The sequence below is a fragment of the Aspergillus flavus genome, chromosome 2 (genome assembly GCF_009017415.1).
Source record: "Aspergillus flavus chromosome 2, complete sequence".
NCBI classification, from domain to species: Eukaryota; Fungi; Ascomycota; class Eurotiomycetes; order Eurotiales; family Aspergillaceae; genus Aspergillus; species Aspergillus flavus.
The window spans coordinates 1,399,770-1,415,067 of NC_092409.1; the positions used below are offsets into that span (position 1 = coordinate 1,399,770).

At 49.9% G+C, this 15,298-nt stretch overlaps 6 protein-coding genes across 6 annotated transcripts; 3 read left to right on the forward strand and 3 right to left on the reverse strand.

The window, feature by feature from the left end:
- Positions 1 to 209: 209 nt before the first annotated feature.
- Positions 210 to 1,806, forward strand: F9C07_2099375 (FKBP-type peptidyl-prolyl cis-trans isomerase; the record flags this gene model as incomplete). The annotated part of the gene is made up of 4 exons (XM_041284564.1): positions 210 to 296; positions 362 to 799; positions 856 to 1,537; positions 1,601 to 1,806. 4 exons carry the CDS (start codon positions 210 to 212, stop codon positions 1,804 to 1,806), a joined length of 1,413 nt encoding a protein of 470 aa, XP_041142311.1.
- A 684-nt stretch (positions 1,807 to 2,490) lies between these two features.
- On the forward strand, positions 2,491 to 5,457 carry F9C07_9879 (kinase-like domain-containing protein; the record flags this gene model as incomplete). The annotated part of the gene is made up of 3 exons (XM_071511954.1): positions 2,491 to 4,536; positions 4,598 to 4,660; positions 4,711 to 5,457. The coding sequence occupies 3 exons, from the start codon at positions 2,491 to 2,493 to the stop codon at positions 5,455 to 5,457; spliced, it is 2,856 nt and encodes a 951-aa protein (XP_071363613.1).
- Positions 5,458 to 5,853: 396 nt separating this feature from the next.
- F9C07_2277059 (putative transcription factor TFIID complex 145 kDa subunit) lies at positions 5,854 to 9,571 on the reverse strand (the record flags this gene model as incomplete). The annotated part of the gene is made up of 3 exons (XM_071510224.1): positions 5,854 to 6,392; positions 6,459 to 6,515; positions 6,573 to 9,571. The coding sequence occupies 3 exons, from the start codon at positions 9,569 to 9,571 to the stop codon at positions 5,939 to 5,941; spliced, it is 3,510 nt and encodes a 1,169-aa protein (XP_071363614.1). The 3' UTR covers positions 5,854 to 5,938.
- Positions 9,572 to 10,844: 1,273 nt separating this feature from the next.
- On the reverse strand, positions 10,845 to 12,590 carry F9C07_2126564 (RNA cap guanine-N2 methyltransferase-domain-containing protein). The gene is made up of 4 exons (XM_041289349.2): positions 12,296 to 12,590; positions 12,133 to 12,231; positions 11,783 to 12,075; positions 10,845 to 11,724 (listed from the first exon to the last, which is right to left on the reverse strand). Exons 1-4 carry the CDS (start codon positions 12,379 to 12,381, stop codon positions 11,480 to 11,482), a joined length of 723 nt encoding a protein of 240 aa, XP_041142314.1. The 5' UTR covers positions 12,382 to 12,590; the 3' UTR covers positions 10,845 to 11,479.
- A 68-nt stretch (positions 12,591 to 12,658) lies between these two features.
- On the forward strand, positions 12,659 to 13,842 carry F9C07_9882 (golgi family reassembly stacking protein; the record flags this gene model as incomplete). The annotated part of the gene is made up of 3 exons (XM_041289340.1): positions 12,659 to 12,832; positions 12,891 to 12,974; positions 13,036 to 13,842. 3 exons carry the CDS (start codon positions 12,659 to 12,661, stop codon positions 13,840 to 13,842), a joined length of 1,065 nt encoding a protein of 354 aa, XP_041142315.1.
- Positions 13,843 to 14,194: 352 nt separating this feature from the next.
- Positions 14,195 to 15,080, reverse strand: F9C07_9883 (putative mitochondrial protein; the record flags this gene model as incomplete). Its single annotated transcript, XM_041289350.1, has 3 exons — positions 14,195 to 14,809; positions 14,896 to 14,988; positions 15,054 to 15,080. The coding sequence occupies 3 exons, from the start codon at positions 15,078 to 15,080 to the stop codon at positions 14,195 to 14,197; spliced, it is 735 nt and encodes a 244-aa protein (XP_041142316.1).
- Positions 15,081 to 15,298: the final 218 nt, after the last annotated feature.

The following is a 15,298-nucleotide window of genomic DNA, read 5'->3' on the forward strand; positions in this document are numbered from 1 at the left end:
AAAGCGGATCCACTTATGCTCCCTTCGGAGGATCCGCAGTTAAGACTAGTTGACGGTATCAATCAAAACTTTTCCTCAGGATTCGTTCGTCTCTTCTCGTCCCTTCTCTCATTGCTTCTGTTTGTTTTTCCTTACCTCTTACCTCTACCTTCCTTTCACCTTTCCTCTTCCTCCTTCATACTCGTACTATCTTTGGATTTTCGCCCATCATGTCTGTCCAACCTGTCGCCGTTTATGCTCTTAAGGTGCCTGCTGGAGGTGCCCTTATTCCCGCAGTGCCAGATGCTGCGGCCATGGTAAGTCAGATGGTGCCTCATAAGCATTAAATCATTGAAGATTGAGTCTAATTGCTTTGCGATAGTTCCGTGTGAGCATGGCTGCCATCGATCCTGATGAGGAACCTGACTTCGATGGACACGATACTAACCAGCGCCCCAGAGCCACCCTCAGGATCGTGCGCGCTCCCCCCGGCCTGGATCTTGAGGACGACTCGGATGACGACTACGAGGATGTGGACTCTGATGAAGAATCCGATGATGAGGAACCCAATGGCGGTCCTAGTGACAAGGAGAAGGCTCGCAAGCTCAAGGAGCTCGCCGCTCTCAAGGAAATGGAGGAAGCCATGGACGAGGATGACGAGGATGAGGATGAGGATGAGGATGGAGAGTTCGATCTGAAGGCTGCTATCTCCAAGCTCGTCAAGGGCAAGGGCCCCGCTACTGATTCCGACGAAGATGACGAGGAAGATGAGGGCCTGGAACTCGATGAGATGGTCGTCTGCACCCTGGATACGGAGAAGGTACGATCATTGCCTTTACTGGCGCTCCGTGCTGTATTAACAATGATGCCACACAGAACCTCCAACAGCCTCTGGACATCACCGTCTCTGAGGATGAGCGTGTTTTCTTCAAGGTCACCGGTACCCACACTGTTTACTTGACCGGAAACTATGTCATGCCCATTGACCCCCATTTCCACGGTGAGGACGAGGATGAAGAAGATGAGGATGACTATGACCTTTCCCCTGATGAGGACGAGTTGGCCCTCGACCTTATGGGCGACGATGACAATGAGAGTGATGAACTTGATGGCCTCGAGAACCCCAGAATCACCGAGGTTGACAGCGATGAGGAACCCCCCAAGCTTGTTGACACCAAGGGAAAGAACAAGCGCTCTGCCCCCGCCGATGAGGAGAAGCCCGCGAAGCAGGCCAACGGCGAGGAAAGCTTGAGTAAGAAGCAGCAGAAGAAGCTTAAGAAGAACAACGGTGATGCAGCTGCTGTTGAGCAGAAGAAGGAGGCCAAGGAAGGAAAGGAGGCCAAGAAGGTCCAGTTCGCTAAGAACCTTGAGCAGGGCCCTACCCCCTCCGGCCAGGACAAGAAGCCTGCCGAGCAGACCACCGGCACCCTTGGTGTCAAGGAGGTTAAGGGCGTCAAGATTGATGACAAGAAGCTTGGAAAGGGACCTGCCGCCAAGGCCGGCAACACTGTTGCCATGAGATACATTGGAAAGCTCGAGGACGGCAAGGTCTTTGATGGTGAGTGACCACCTTGATTTTCGCGTTTGATAAAAGCATCTGTTAACCGTATCTTCTTTACAGCCAACAAGAAGGGCAAGCCTTTCACCTTCAAGCTCGGCAAGGGTGAAGTAATCAAGGGCTGGGATATTGGCGTTGCTGGTATGGCCGTTGGTGGTGAGCGCCGCATTTCGATCCCTCCTCATCTGGCCTACGGCAAAAAGGCTCTTCCCGGCATCCCCGGCAACTCTAAGTTGATCTTTGATGTCAAGCTGCTTGAGATCAAATAGACGTTTGCTACTTCTATCTATAAGGTTGCATATTAGCTTGATGTTTGGGTATCACGGTGGCAGTGTTGTCCATATGGATTGTTCTTTCCTATCTTCATGCTGTTAAAAAATGGTGTTCTAGGGGCTTCAAATTTCAGTTTAGTTCATCTTATGTTATTTATGCTTGCTTTCGATTGTGATATCCGACTTGTTTCTTTCTTGCACTATTGTGCATGTATTCAGCAGGGATGAGGATATTGCATATAGTTTGCGTATTTTCCTCCAATAGAGCAGCAAAAGAGAATGTTATGATTCTCAACCTTACTCTATGTCACGGTATGTATAAGAAAGGCGTTTTGTAGGGTAATCGGTGCCAGGTAAGTCGTGACTTCCTCCATCAACCGTCGTGACCGATGTTCTCTCAACTTCTCTTTCTTTCGCCTCTTGCAAGACTACCACTTTATACTGTGGCTTTTGCCCTACTCGATCAGGCAGACTTACTATCTTTTACTATGCACGCATATGCTACTACCATAGAGGGCTGAGCAAACATTATTTCCTTTACTGCTAGAAATCAACCCTTGGGAAGGTCAATCCTCAGAAAGCTGATGATAGCAGCTGAACACGTCGACAGTTCTCATCTATTGGATACTCGCATCGACCAGCCGATGATCTTATCTGTCGTGTTAGAGTACGGTTTATACGATGATGTCAGAGTCAGCTTCTGATGCCTCCGCGGCCCAACGGGTCAGAAGAGATAGAATTCGAGTTCGTATCGGGAGAAGAAGTTCCAGGATACTATCTTTACTCGGTTTTCGAGGCTTTCCCAACGGTAAGCTATCAATTTGCAGTACTGCCCCATGGTCTGTCACCACGCGAGCTGATAGCTATGGCTTAGGCTCTACGCCCAGCGCTGTTGATCCAGACCACCCTTCACATACAGCAAACTACCCTCAGACAATTCAGTCATTTCAGTCTCATTGCGCACAAGGGATACACACTTCTCGAAATACGGCTGTCAGAGAAGTCGAAACTATCCATGCTCATCCCCCTTCTTCCCCAATTCTCGACCATCGCAGCTCCAGTGTATTGTTTATACCATCCGCCCATTCCAATAAGCAGAGAGAAACGCATAAAGATAAAAGAGAGGCAGGAGCTGTGTCCCGGAGTTCAGAGTCATATGAGACTAGAGGACCTAAAGGTCTTGGGGAGCGGAGGAGTCGGTCCACCCCAGCAGCATTCACACACATAGTGTCGCGCAAATTATCAACTACTTTTGGAAATCCAACTGTCATTCGTCGTTCACGTCTACGTCGACGACCAAGCGTCCGTATCCTTAAATTCCCGGCTGCTACAATTCCCAACCTCAATAATCAAGGCGATAGTGCTAATGATAGTTCCGACCCTTCAAGCTCGCCTACCAGTAGCGGCTCTCCATTGAGGGCCAAATCAACGCCTCCAACCTCGGCAGAACCATCTATTTTTCACGAAATAGTAGAGCACTATCAAGATGATACGGTTGGGTGGCGGCCGACATTAGGCACATTTAGGCCTGTCACAGGGAGAAAGCTTACTCCGATCGAGGAGTCTCCCGGCGTGACACCCACAGTTCGTACCGTGGAGGCTGTTGCTAATGCTAAGGTCTTTTTCGAAACCTATTTCAGGTCGATCTACTCTGATATCAATCAACGCTCGCAAAGGCAGCGAGAACTCGAACAATACATACATTCACTGCCTCTGACACTGGAGGAGAAGAACCGAGTATGGCAGAACTGGATTGTCCAGGAACAAGAATATCTTCGCCAATGCAGAGTCCTCAAGTCGCGCTTCCACGGTGCTTGCCATGATGAGACTGTGTCAATTGCCGGGTTTGAAGTTCTGAAAGAACTGGGTAGAGGGAGTTTCGGCGTCGTTCATTTAGTTAGGGAGAACAACGCAGGCGAGACTCCTACTGCTGTGATGAAACATCCTTGCCCAAAGCTTATCAATGCGAGGGCAGCCCGAGGGAGCGAAAATCATCGTCGAAAAGTTATGACTGGAGAAAAAAAGGACGTCTTCGCCATGAAGGTCATCCGGAAGTCAGCGATGATACGCAATAGTCAAGAGGGCCACCTGCGAGCTGAACGGGATTTTCTTGTGGCATCTGCAAAATCCCGCTGGATCGTTCCTCTAATCGCAAGTTTCCAGGATATCAATCATCTATACCTCATCATGGACTATATGGTCGGCGGGGACTTCTTAGGCCTGTTGATGCGACGATGCATTCTGCCTGAAGATGTCGCGAAATGGTATATTGCAGAGATGGTACTGTGTATTGAGGAGGCACATAGACTCTGCTGGATCCATCGGGACGTCAAACCCGACAACTTCTTGATTTCCGCCTCGGGACATTTGAAAATATCAGACTTCGGCCTAGCCTTTGATGGTCACTGGGCCCATGACCAAGTTTACTACAACGAGCACCGATACTCCTTAGTCAAGAGGCTAGGGATTCAAGTTGATGGCGATGTTGAGGACCAGAAAGAAGAGCGAACAAGAAAAGCTGAACAAGCCCCGTTGAACAATAGCGACGACACAGTTACCTTCATGCCCCCTTCCGTGAATCTTCTCGAATGGAGAGATCAACATCAGATGCGAAGGCTAGCTAGGAGTGTGGTCGGTACTAGCCAATACATGGCCCCTGAAGTTATCCGGGGAAGTTTGTATGATGGAAGGTGTGACTGGTGGAGTGTAGGGATTATACTGTATGAAGTGAGTCTTCAAGTCCCAATATGTTTGCTTGTAACTCATGTGCTCAATGTGAGATATCTAGTGTCTATACGGCTTCACACCATTTGCTGCAAAAGATCGGGAAACGACAAAATGGAAGATTCATGTATGCTTGTGTCTGGAGAAACCCTAAGAAGTTGCTGACGTCTCATGTAGCATCACCACCAAACATTACATTTCCCAGGAGAGAGGCATACAGACAGAATTGTCTCAACAGAGGCAAGTGACTTCATGAATCGCCTACTCCAGGAGAAAGAGTATCGGCTTTCTTGTGATGCTTACCGACAGAATGATGTTTTCAATTCACGATCAACGGCGAGGCATCTCTTGTCCAGTATTGACCCCCGGAGCCGGAGTTATCGAAACTTCTATGTGTACCCTAACGATGCAGCCGATATCAAAGCCCATCCTTTCTTTCGCGGTATCATATGGGAACAGCTCCACCAGTCCAGTCCACCCTTCATTCCAAAAGTCAAGAGCTGGGAAGATACGAGGTATTTTGAAGATGCTGGAGGCGTGGTCGACAATGACGACATTTCCATCACCACGGATGCTCAAGGGTCCGGCGATGGGCCAGAAGGAACAGGATACAAACCGAAGCCCATACAGAATCAGGCAGAGTCGCAGCAGAAGCAGAGGGGACCCATCCCTGACGAGAACACCTCAATCGATGCTACAGAGCCTCCTACAAAGACTACGAAAAAACAGAAACATAGGAAAAGACCGCGGGATAAGATGCTACGGGACATGAGGATTCAGAAGACTGTCCTCAGGATGCGTAAGGAGGGAGCCTTCGTGGGCTACACCTACCGCCGACCCAAGGCTGTTGCACTGGCCTTCGCTCCCGAAAGAGGCCGACTCTACCTATCACGAGGACAACTGTCCGAAATCTATGGATTGTAGCACTCTCAACAAGTCGAGGTATATGTCACTGTGCAGTCCGTGAATATGTTTCAATGGCAACTCGAACGGCGCGTGCCAAGGAAGCACTGAGCTACCATGTATTTTTAGATATCTGTACTCAATGACAAGTTCGTACGAAGGCCTAAATCATAGGCTCAAGTTAATTGGCCAGATGCTTATTAACCTTCTATTAATGTACTGCGTTGCATTTAGTATCGTAAATAGCGGGGGATTGTCACATCATAAGCCCCCATATCACAGACCGAAGTCTTCAAAAAGAAGAGATAATGCGAATAAAATAAGTTTTTAAGGGTATCACAAACAAAACATGATAGCAGTGACCTCACCAAATCCGTTGTAGTAAGATCAATACTGATTGGTTTAAATGGCGGGAGGAGCGCCCATAGCGAAGGCAGAATCGCTGACACGGTCTTCGGGTTTCATAGTGCCGTTGAGGAGGGGACAGAGTCTGTTGATTCAGTCACAAGCGTGTTAGCGTTCCGCTACTTCGACCCGGACTTGTGTCTGGATATAAAACTGGGTCCTTTGGGATCATTTGCGTCTGGGGACCATTTTGCATGTCGGGATTTGGGGTAGACATCTGAAGCATTGCAGCTGGGGTCCTTGTTCTTCTCCTTGCTCTTGGGCGAGCAGAAGCGAGTCCAGGGGAAGTGAAAGAAGAAGCAAAGAAGGGGAGGGGTTCTCTATCAGAAGCAGAGAGGGGGCTTGTAGAGGGGACGCACTTCTTGTTGGTCTTGATGTGACCGACTTGGCCGCAGTTAGCGCATTTGCGTTGGGTGCCTGCACCTTTGCCGCTGCCGCCGGGGCCTCCGTCGGCTGGGGAATCGGCTGATGTGCGGGTCGCGCCTTTTTGTTTCTCGCGAGCGAATCGTCGCTCTTTGTTTCTGTTTAGGCGGCTGAGTTCGGCTTCGAGGCTGTGTATTTTTGTCAGTTATTGCTGTGGTTTCTAGGGTTGGAAATTGAGCTGGTTGATGACGTACAGTTTCTTGTTGCGAGCGTCTACTTCTGGATCGCCTGTTGGTTGAAGATTCTCGAGTCTGGGATTGTGGTTAGTTTAAGGGGAATATTGTGAATCTCACGTCGGTTGTACTTACTTGGTGGTTAGAGCTTCCAACTTATGGCGATGCTGTATATAGTGGCGGATGACCCGGGGATCCCAGACCATGGTTTCTTTGGAATATATCTGGCCCTTGTCGTCCTTGAATTGTCGAACGATGCGTAAGACCTTACCTCTCTGATCCGGCATGCTCATCTTGCTGAACTGACTAGTTGTTTCGTCATCACGGCGGCCCGGGCCTGGTGTAGGGGCTTCAGATCTTGGGGTAGGTTTGTTAAACTCTTCTTCTAATTCCCGGTCGATGTCACTGTCATCGTCTGAGTGCTCAACCGTCGACGAGAGACTAGCCTTTTGCGCATCCCAGATCCGACGGATCGAGGTTTCGTATGACTTTTGTTGTCTGGCGACATTGTAACTGTGACCGCCGAGTTCCTTCAGTCTCTGGGCATCTAGCTTATCTTCAACACTTTCGCCAATGGCCTTGAAACCTCCTTTCATGGAGGTCTTGATGAAACTGAAGCCCTCGCCACGACCAGTGGGGTCACCCTCTCCATGGAGTTTGAGCATAGCCTTGCCCTGGGATGCCAGAAGGAAATTACGAGTCGCCTTCCAAGGAGCCATCTGCTGTTCGAAACTCTCTGTCTCCTCGTCATTGTCTTCGTCACCTCCTGTTTCAGCATCGTTGCCATAACCCGTATCATGAAGGTGCTGCTGGCCGACCTGCATCGATTCAAGGAGACATACATCCTCGGGCTGAACCCACGAGCGAATTACGTCCTGCTCAGGAACGGGCTCCAGGGGCACCCAGTATTTCGAGTCTTTGTCGTGTTGAAGAAAGTCCTTGACCTTCTGGCGGTTCTGCATATCGCTGGTGCCAGGGATGTGAGCGGTGACGTCGCTGATGGAAAGCCGCAGATCAGGGCTCTTCTTCAAGAGGCGATACACAAGCATCTTCATGCGATTCTTTGCAACAGTGGTGACCTTCCGTGAATGGGGGCCAGGAACATCCACAGACGGGAACTGTTGACCAGCGACAAACAGGTTTTCAATGTTCCTGATAAAATAGTCACTGCCTCCGGAACCGGTGCTACTGCGTATAATTAAGAAATCCGTGGGCTTGGTCTCATGCTGGAACAGCGGAGCCCGATACATCGAGTTGGAGATAGCTGGGGTAATCTCGCCTGGGTCAACATGACCAAAAATAGAGAAAGGGCTCTTATCCTGAGGGAGGAGAACCGCTGTTTCACCAATTTCTGCTTTCGGGCGAGTCGGATCGTCCATATTTTTCCGACGGTAATAATTAATGATTCGATTAGACATGCCAAAGTTCGACAGCATGACGGGGACCTCCTCAGAATACTCCACCAGTAAGGCAGTGGAGTTGTCGGCAAGGGACAATGCCTTGGTAGAATTGTACAGAGTCTTGACATCCTTGCCCTTTTGGTGCTTGCGTTTAATATACGTAGCGTTTTTGAACCAACAAGTCTGGCCGGGCCGGAAAGATAAAGCTGGGCGATGAAACGATCGAGCCTCCGCTTTGGCAAGCTCGGTCTTGTAATATGGCCATTGCAAACGAAGAGCCGGCATACTGTGCTCGAGAGTGACATTGCCCAAGGTGCTTCGGACCTTGTTCTGGTGGTTCTGTTTCAGCATGTCGTATGCTTGATCATTTGATATGTTATAGCGTGAGGTGAGGCGGCGAGTGACATTTACATCCATTTCATCCCGATTAAGAGCACCAATAGCCTTCGGTTTCTGTGTCGCAGATTCGGGTCCCCGTTCGTCGAGGAGGATGTGAGGATCATTCATGTCCACTGTCACCTTTTGGGCGATGCGTGATGTTGCTCGCTCGGGATCATCAATCAATGGCACGTCTATATGAGAGAAAGCAATCAATTCCGCCGGGTCTCTGCCAAGCTTGCGCTTTTTCACTGGACGGGTACTCTCCAGCAGCCAATCATCTTCAGCATCCTCTGTCACCTCTTCAGCAATAGGTTCGTCAATATCCATGATAGAAATATCACTCTTGACATCCCAATCCATACAAACGACACGAAGATCATTCAACGTAACACCCCCCGGCAGCACCTCATCGGTATCGGTGTCAAGGTCGAAATCCTCCTTAACCTCTTCTTCCTCTTCCTCCTCCGGTGTAGCCTCAGCAACGGCCACTAACCCCAGATGTTCTGACTCCAACGAGCGCTTGAGCACCTGACCACCTGATTTAAAAGCCCTCTCCTGATCTTGAGCCAGTTCTATGTTGACTTTGCTAGGGAGCACCGGCTTGGGAGGCTTCGGAGGCTGCTTGCCGAGAAAGAAAGCTTTCTTGTGAGGGATGAGTTCGAGAAAGCGAGGAAGGGTTTTGCGATCAAATTTGGGGAACAGTGAGTGTAAAAGCTCTTCGACGTTTTCCGGTGGTGCGGGTGGGTTGTCCGGACCGACGGTCGACATGGCAAATAGAGCCTGTTGTAACTTCCATGCTCGTAGAGCCGCTGGGTCCATGTCTTCCGCCACCGTACCTATGTCGTTGTCGTCCAAAATATCCTCGTCTTCTTCCATGGCCATGGGTTCCGGCTCGGGAGCAGGTGTCTCAATCGTCTCCGGCGCAGGTTGAGGCTGTTCATCCTCCTCGAACAAATCACGGGTAACATCGGCATGATCTTGAACAGGAGACGCGGGTCCCTCACCAAAGAGGTCATCCAGCTCATCGCCACCTTCTGGTTGTGGTTGTGGCTCGTCTCCCTGGTCCCCGAAGAGATCTTCTTCCTCTGCTTCAAACAAGCCTTTGTCCTCATCCATAGCTAACTCTCCATTTTCAGCGGGGACTTGTGCCCTCTCCTCCTCTTCAGGAAGTTCGTCATCATCGAAATCCTCGTAGTCCACCGCGTCGTCTGCTTTCTCGCCAGGTTCCAAGTCCCGCTGTAAGAAATCGAAAGACATGCCGCCATCTGCGAGGGGGCCGTTCATCTGGCGCATAACACTCTCGAAGTCGGCATCTTCGGCATCGGGTGCCGGTAGGTCGGTAGCGTGAGGCATATTGAAGGCAGCGAATCGAGAGGATTAAACGACCAAATCTTCCTGTGGATAACAGAGCGAGAGGGACAGGTCGATAGTCGGCGATGCTCGGACAACTGGACGTTATGAAGGAGCGCACATCGAGAACGGTGGTGACTACGCGTAAATCCAACCGGCTATCAGATTTGTTGTGTCCGCGAGATGTAGTGAATTGCGGAGAGCGAAGATTAGAGCTGGCTTCGCGGCAAAGCAGCTCTGTCCGCCGTAGCTTATCTACGGAGTAACACTATCTCCGACTCACTTTCCTTTCGAAGAGTGTGTCACGTGAGCAGACGTTCAGGTGGGGCTGAAGTAATTGACAAATTGAAGAGCTGAACCTTACCGGGTGGATCATGATTCGTAGAATCCTCAGGCCAATGCTTGGTTCGTTCTGATGGCCAGCTAATTTACAATTCACACCAAACCTCGACAATTCTCACAATACGAGGTATATCAATAAAGTAGTGGCATTTGTTAACTCGTAGGATAATGAATTATTCCTCTATACACTAATACGAATCTTGGTTTGATTGAAAGCTTCCATCTCATTGTGATTCCGGTATATATATTTACCACTGCTTTAAGTCTATCCTAGCCTGAGGCACGCGGGCATCGAGTCCTAGCCTCGTGTTTACCACTCCCCCATTTATTAACTGGGAATTAGTTAAAGTTTCTCGTTCGCAATTCTCGTTTGCGCCATTCAGTTATTAAGTTATGTACTCTATCTATAGCTGAAATGATCAGCCGCCCTTTCATCATGGTCATCGGGAAGTTTCATTGATGACTACTCGAGCATACGTAAAAATTACTTGGTAGAGATCCATTGACACATGACCTCGCTTCCCACTAGCGCCACTCCGTCTACCATAAATACCGCCGAATTCTCATCCATTTCGAAAATTAAGCGACTCTACGTAAGTTCATCCCCTCCCTACCTTGGGAATATCAGGACAAATTCAAACACCCAGAATGACTGCTAACATTTTTACCTACAGTTCAAAGAATCACTTTAGAGTAGACGTCCCACCTCTGAACTCTTCTAAAGAGCTACAGAATCTCCACCCTTGCTGATGACTTCCATGTCCTCAATGCCCTAAAGTGAAGCCGTGTTTACTTCCGCCTCGATAGCTGGTATCTGCGAACGACTTGCTTCGGTGAGCTTGTTCGAGTGCCTTTTGTCCAGGGAGTGGTGATGATCTTTACCTTGTCTTGACGTCTTGACTTCGGTCGGTCAGATTTGGTGGGTGTTGAGGAGGTCTGAAAGGTGTTTGGTTCCGATTTTTTTTTTTGACTTTGATGTTGGTGATATAATTGGGACTTGGAGTTTATATGATACCCAGATTTGCTCAAATGAAAAACTTTTTATCTTCTCTAAACCTCTTGTCCACTGTAAAACGATCTAAGAACCGATAATAGCGACATTTTCAGTCGCAAAGGGAATCAAATATTCTTCCTAAATTACATAAATAGGACCTGTAATGCGGTAACTCTTGACTGTCCCAATAATCCTTTCAAAAAGTTTTCGAAAGTGTTCCACTGACGTCCGAGACGACACTTGTAAATTCGACGCCCGGAGACAATCACATTATGAACCCACCTGTGGCATGAGCTTCATTGACATTATTCAAGTTGAACCACCTCCGAAGCAATTTCTTGCTGTATGCTGCGCTGTAGCTTATATACTAGCTTTGTGCGGAGCCGGTGCTTATATATAGTGATAGGGTTCCTGAAGACCTCGAAGGCCATTTAAACGCTGATGAATCCACGAATATCGCGCCCTTTGTCAATCTCAACTTGGGCGGCTAGCTGTCTCTTCAGGTTTATTTGGGGATTCTCTTTGAGAGAATACTACCAAAGTTGAAGTCAAGCCACGAAAGAGTAAAATTAGAGTTATTGGAGGTTGAACCCGCCGTAATAGATGCACAGCGCCTTGCTAGCGCCTTCCATACAATAATGCATCACTGTTGCTTTTTCGCCATCCTTGACTAGTTTCGCGAGCTGCTTCACGTTCGATGTCCGAGGAAGATAGAGGACCATATGCTCCGTAAACAAAGCATATTCGCCGTATAATGTAGCCAAGGAATAGGGTTCCATTGTGCGCAGATTGAATACCTTGTCGGAGCGATACCCAGGTCCTGTATATGTGTAAGCATCGTGGAAAACATTGACAAGCAGGGGGAATTAAGAACATACCACCCCATGGAGGGCTTGCAAACAGAACGCTATATGGACCCAAGTCCTTGAGTTGGTTGTTCACGATCTGGAGGCTGTCACCCTCAAACCAGGTGATCTTATCTTCAACTCCATATATCTTAGCATTGTGCTTCGCGCACTGCAAGACTGCCGGATTCTTCTCGATAGCATAAACTCGTTTCCAGCGACCCGATCGCGCAAAGGCGATGGTATTACCTCCGGCACCAGCAAATGCATCAACCAGGACCATGCGAGACGCGGGAGCCGCGCTGGCGATATGCTCAGCTATCTTACTGCAGCAATGTTATTAGCTCACCATGAATCTCAAAGACAGTGAACCATCCACTCACTTAGCAACTGGCTCAGGTGTAACGCCAAACCATGCATCGTCTGTTAGCCAGACACCCTCGTCATATTTGGAGAAGATCTTATAGCGTTGTGCCCAATAGCTGCGCAGAGTTAGCTTTGTATCCAGATAGAGGACGCTAGGGTGAATTGGCAGTAGTCGCATACTTCTGGATATCCCAAGGAACTTCTCCAATATCGTTGTAATGGTGAACCTCTGGAGGAGCTTCCTCTGTAGTGTGATCTCCAGACATGACTGGAGGTGGAAAAGACCAAAGCTTGATATCACTCAGTAGTTTACGCCTTTATCTATCACATGCCATCATTTGAAGTCCTGTTGGACTTTCGTACAGAAATCTAGAAAGCGCGATAAATAATCATGATGCCGATAAGTTGATAACGTGGGTGTTTGTCTGGTTTGCAACTGGGCAGCAGCTCTCCACAATGCGATCGTGTTTACAGCACCAGAACTCGGAGTTGTTCTCAGGTTAATACACCTCACCTTATAAACCATTCTCACCAAGGCCGGTCATGTTCGGAGTTCTGAACCGCTTTATTGGCCACCTGGACGGCGAGCCAGTCCAGCAGCCTCGAGCCGCCACCAGCGATAATGCATTTGGCTTCCAAGTACTCCGCAACAAGGACCCGGAGCTGCCCCTGGAGCCATGGTTTGACTTCATTGTTGGCATTAATGGGCGTCTGATTGTGGGTGCATATACAGGATCTATCATTTGAAGTGATGTACTAACTATACTATGACCAGGACTATCCAGACCCGAATCTCTTCGCTACAGAAGTTCGTAATTGCGCCGGCTCCAGTGTGACATTTGAAATCTGGAGTGCAAAGGTGGGCTCTGTCCAGACCTCGCCAGACCACATCTTACTCTGACTAAATTGATTGTGTATAGGGTCAGAAGACACACACCGTCTCTATTCCAATCTCCCCATCTAATCCTACGCTGGGCGTTGCATTGCAGCTCGCGCCTCTTTCCTCGACACAACATATCTGGCATGTCTTGAACATCCCATCACCTCTCAGCCCGGCATACAGGGCAGGGTTACTTCCACACTCAGACTACATCATCGGAACGCCTAGTGGAACGTTACGGGGAGAATCCGCACTGGGAGAATTGGTGGAGGACCACCTCGACCGGACACTGGTGCTGTGGGTGTACAACAGCGAATTCGACGTAGTACGCGAGGTCGAATTGGTGCCCACCCGAGGCTGGGGTGGTGAGGGCGCACTAGGGGCCGAGCTAGGCTACGGTGCATTACACAGACTACCCGTTGGGTTGGGCGAGGAGGTAGAAGGCCCTGGCGAGGTAGTATTTGAAACGCGTGCAGATGGCACTTCCACACCCGTTCTGGATCCGATGCATCCCACTCAGAGCCAGGGTGCCGGACCTGGTGCTACTGCTGGCGGTCATTTTCTGGTCCCCGCCAATATGACAGCGCCGCCTCCCTTGGCATCGCAGGCGCCACGAAGCCTTTCTGGGTCACCAGCGCCTGGTCCGTCACCTGCTGCGCGCCGGGGCAAGACCCGTCAATATGCCGTTTCGCCTAACCGGGCGTTTGATGAGTACTTTGCCGAGGGAGAACAGAAGAGTAAAGAAGAGGACTACGCTCCATCACGAAAGGGAACGCCGCTGCCTCCTCCGCCGAAAGGGATCCGGTCTCCGCCACCGTCAGGAAGTCCTGCGCCGGCGACGGAATAGGGATGTGGATCACCTGGTGATTAGGTATCTTGATCGTAGAGTTTCTTGTTTGTAGAGTATCATGAGTCTCCGGAGTTACGATGGTCGAGTGGGGTATGATATACCAATTGATGGATTCCCAATTTCAGTCAATATTTCATAGCGGGCCTGCGCACAAGTTTCTACTACACTGAATTTTAGATATGACGAGAATGTGCGGAACAGGAAGTCCTTGAATCTAACTGTTTAAAGTACACATATGCAATGGAATTTAAGCCATCCAGCCGATAGTCGCAGCACTGGCTCCAAATGGCATCCGCTACAAGGAAAACAACCGAACAAAGGAGGAAAGATGGATTGGAAATGCAGTAATCTAGTGACCCTTGCTGACCAGCTCCTCCAGCTTCTTGCGAGTCTCTCCGATCTTATCTTCCATCATGGCCCGCGCCATGCCGCTGTGTGCCACGCCAGTAGACCAGATATGCTCAGCCCGTTCACGGAGGTAGAGGTGCTGCTCAGCAATAGCGGGAACCTTCTTCTCGTACTCCCACACCAGGTCGGAGATGTTGCGCATCGTCACCGGCAGGAGGGTCCAGGCGGCCACGGTACCGAACGCGAGCGGCGAGGCAGTGCGCAGGAGGATACCACGGTTGCGGGACACGATAGAACCGGCCATGGCAGAGACGATGACATAGGCGCCGCCGGGGAGGAGACGCTCGCCAGACTCAGGCGACGGGGCCAACGAGGCGATGGTGTTGGTGAAAGCGTTCTCGATGTGCAGGGCCCGGGACAGGAAGTCGTTGAAGCAGTTCTCGGCGGCGAGGGAGTTTTCGTAGAGGAAAAGACGGGCGTGTCGGACCTGAGCAGTCAAGATGTCTGTGGGAGTAGGGGACGAGGAGGAGAATGGAGATGACTTGGGAGGAGACAGAGGAAGGGACTTGGTGGGTTCCGGGATATCGGCCGGGAAGTCATCATAGATCGGTTTCCTCTGCACGAATCGCAATGATTAGATGGGGCTCTTGAACGTAGGGGCTAGATCCCTCTTAGTCCAGGGAAGCTAAGGTCGAATCATACATCATTCTTAGGCTCCTCAGCGAAGGCGGTTCGCCGGGGATAGAAGGCTACACCTCCAGCCAAAAGAGTGGCAGCGATGGGGGCCACAGCCCGCTAAACCGAGTCAGTACCGAACAATAATACTTGAATTTAGATTACGGAAGAGCCAGGGAGTCTACCTGCTGGAACATCGGCCGAAAGGACATGCTGCGCGAGGCCAATGGACGGAAGAACAAGACGGGGAGTGATTTGAAGGTCGTCTGAGGGCTTGTTGAAGTTCACGGGAAAGCGTGACTACGCCAAGACTTTTTTTCGGCGGGCGTTCGGCTGTTCCTCCGTCATCGTCCGGCCCTTCTTTAGACTCTTTGACTCTCGCCTTGATTTTCCCCCATTTCCCCTCTTCTCTCCCTTTCTCATGACTATT

Bases quoted from the DNA above. Each gene is read 5' to 3' on its own strand.
- F9C07_2126564 (XM_041289349.2), bottom strand. From the start codon at position 12,381: ATGTCTGGAGATCACACTACAGAGGAAGCTCCTCCAGAGGTTCACCAT. The intron at 12,232-12,295 runs GTATGCGACTAC...AACTCTGCGCAG, and splicing joins GTTCCTTGGGATATCCAGAA to CTATTGGGCACAACGCTATA. The intron at 12,076-12,132 runs GTGAGTGGATGG...ACATTGCTGCAG, and splicing joins ACACCTGAGCCAGTTGCTAA to TAAGATAGCTGAGCATATCG.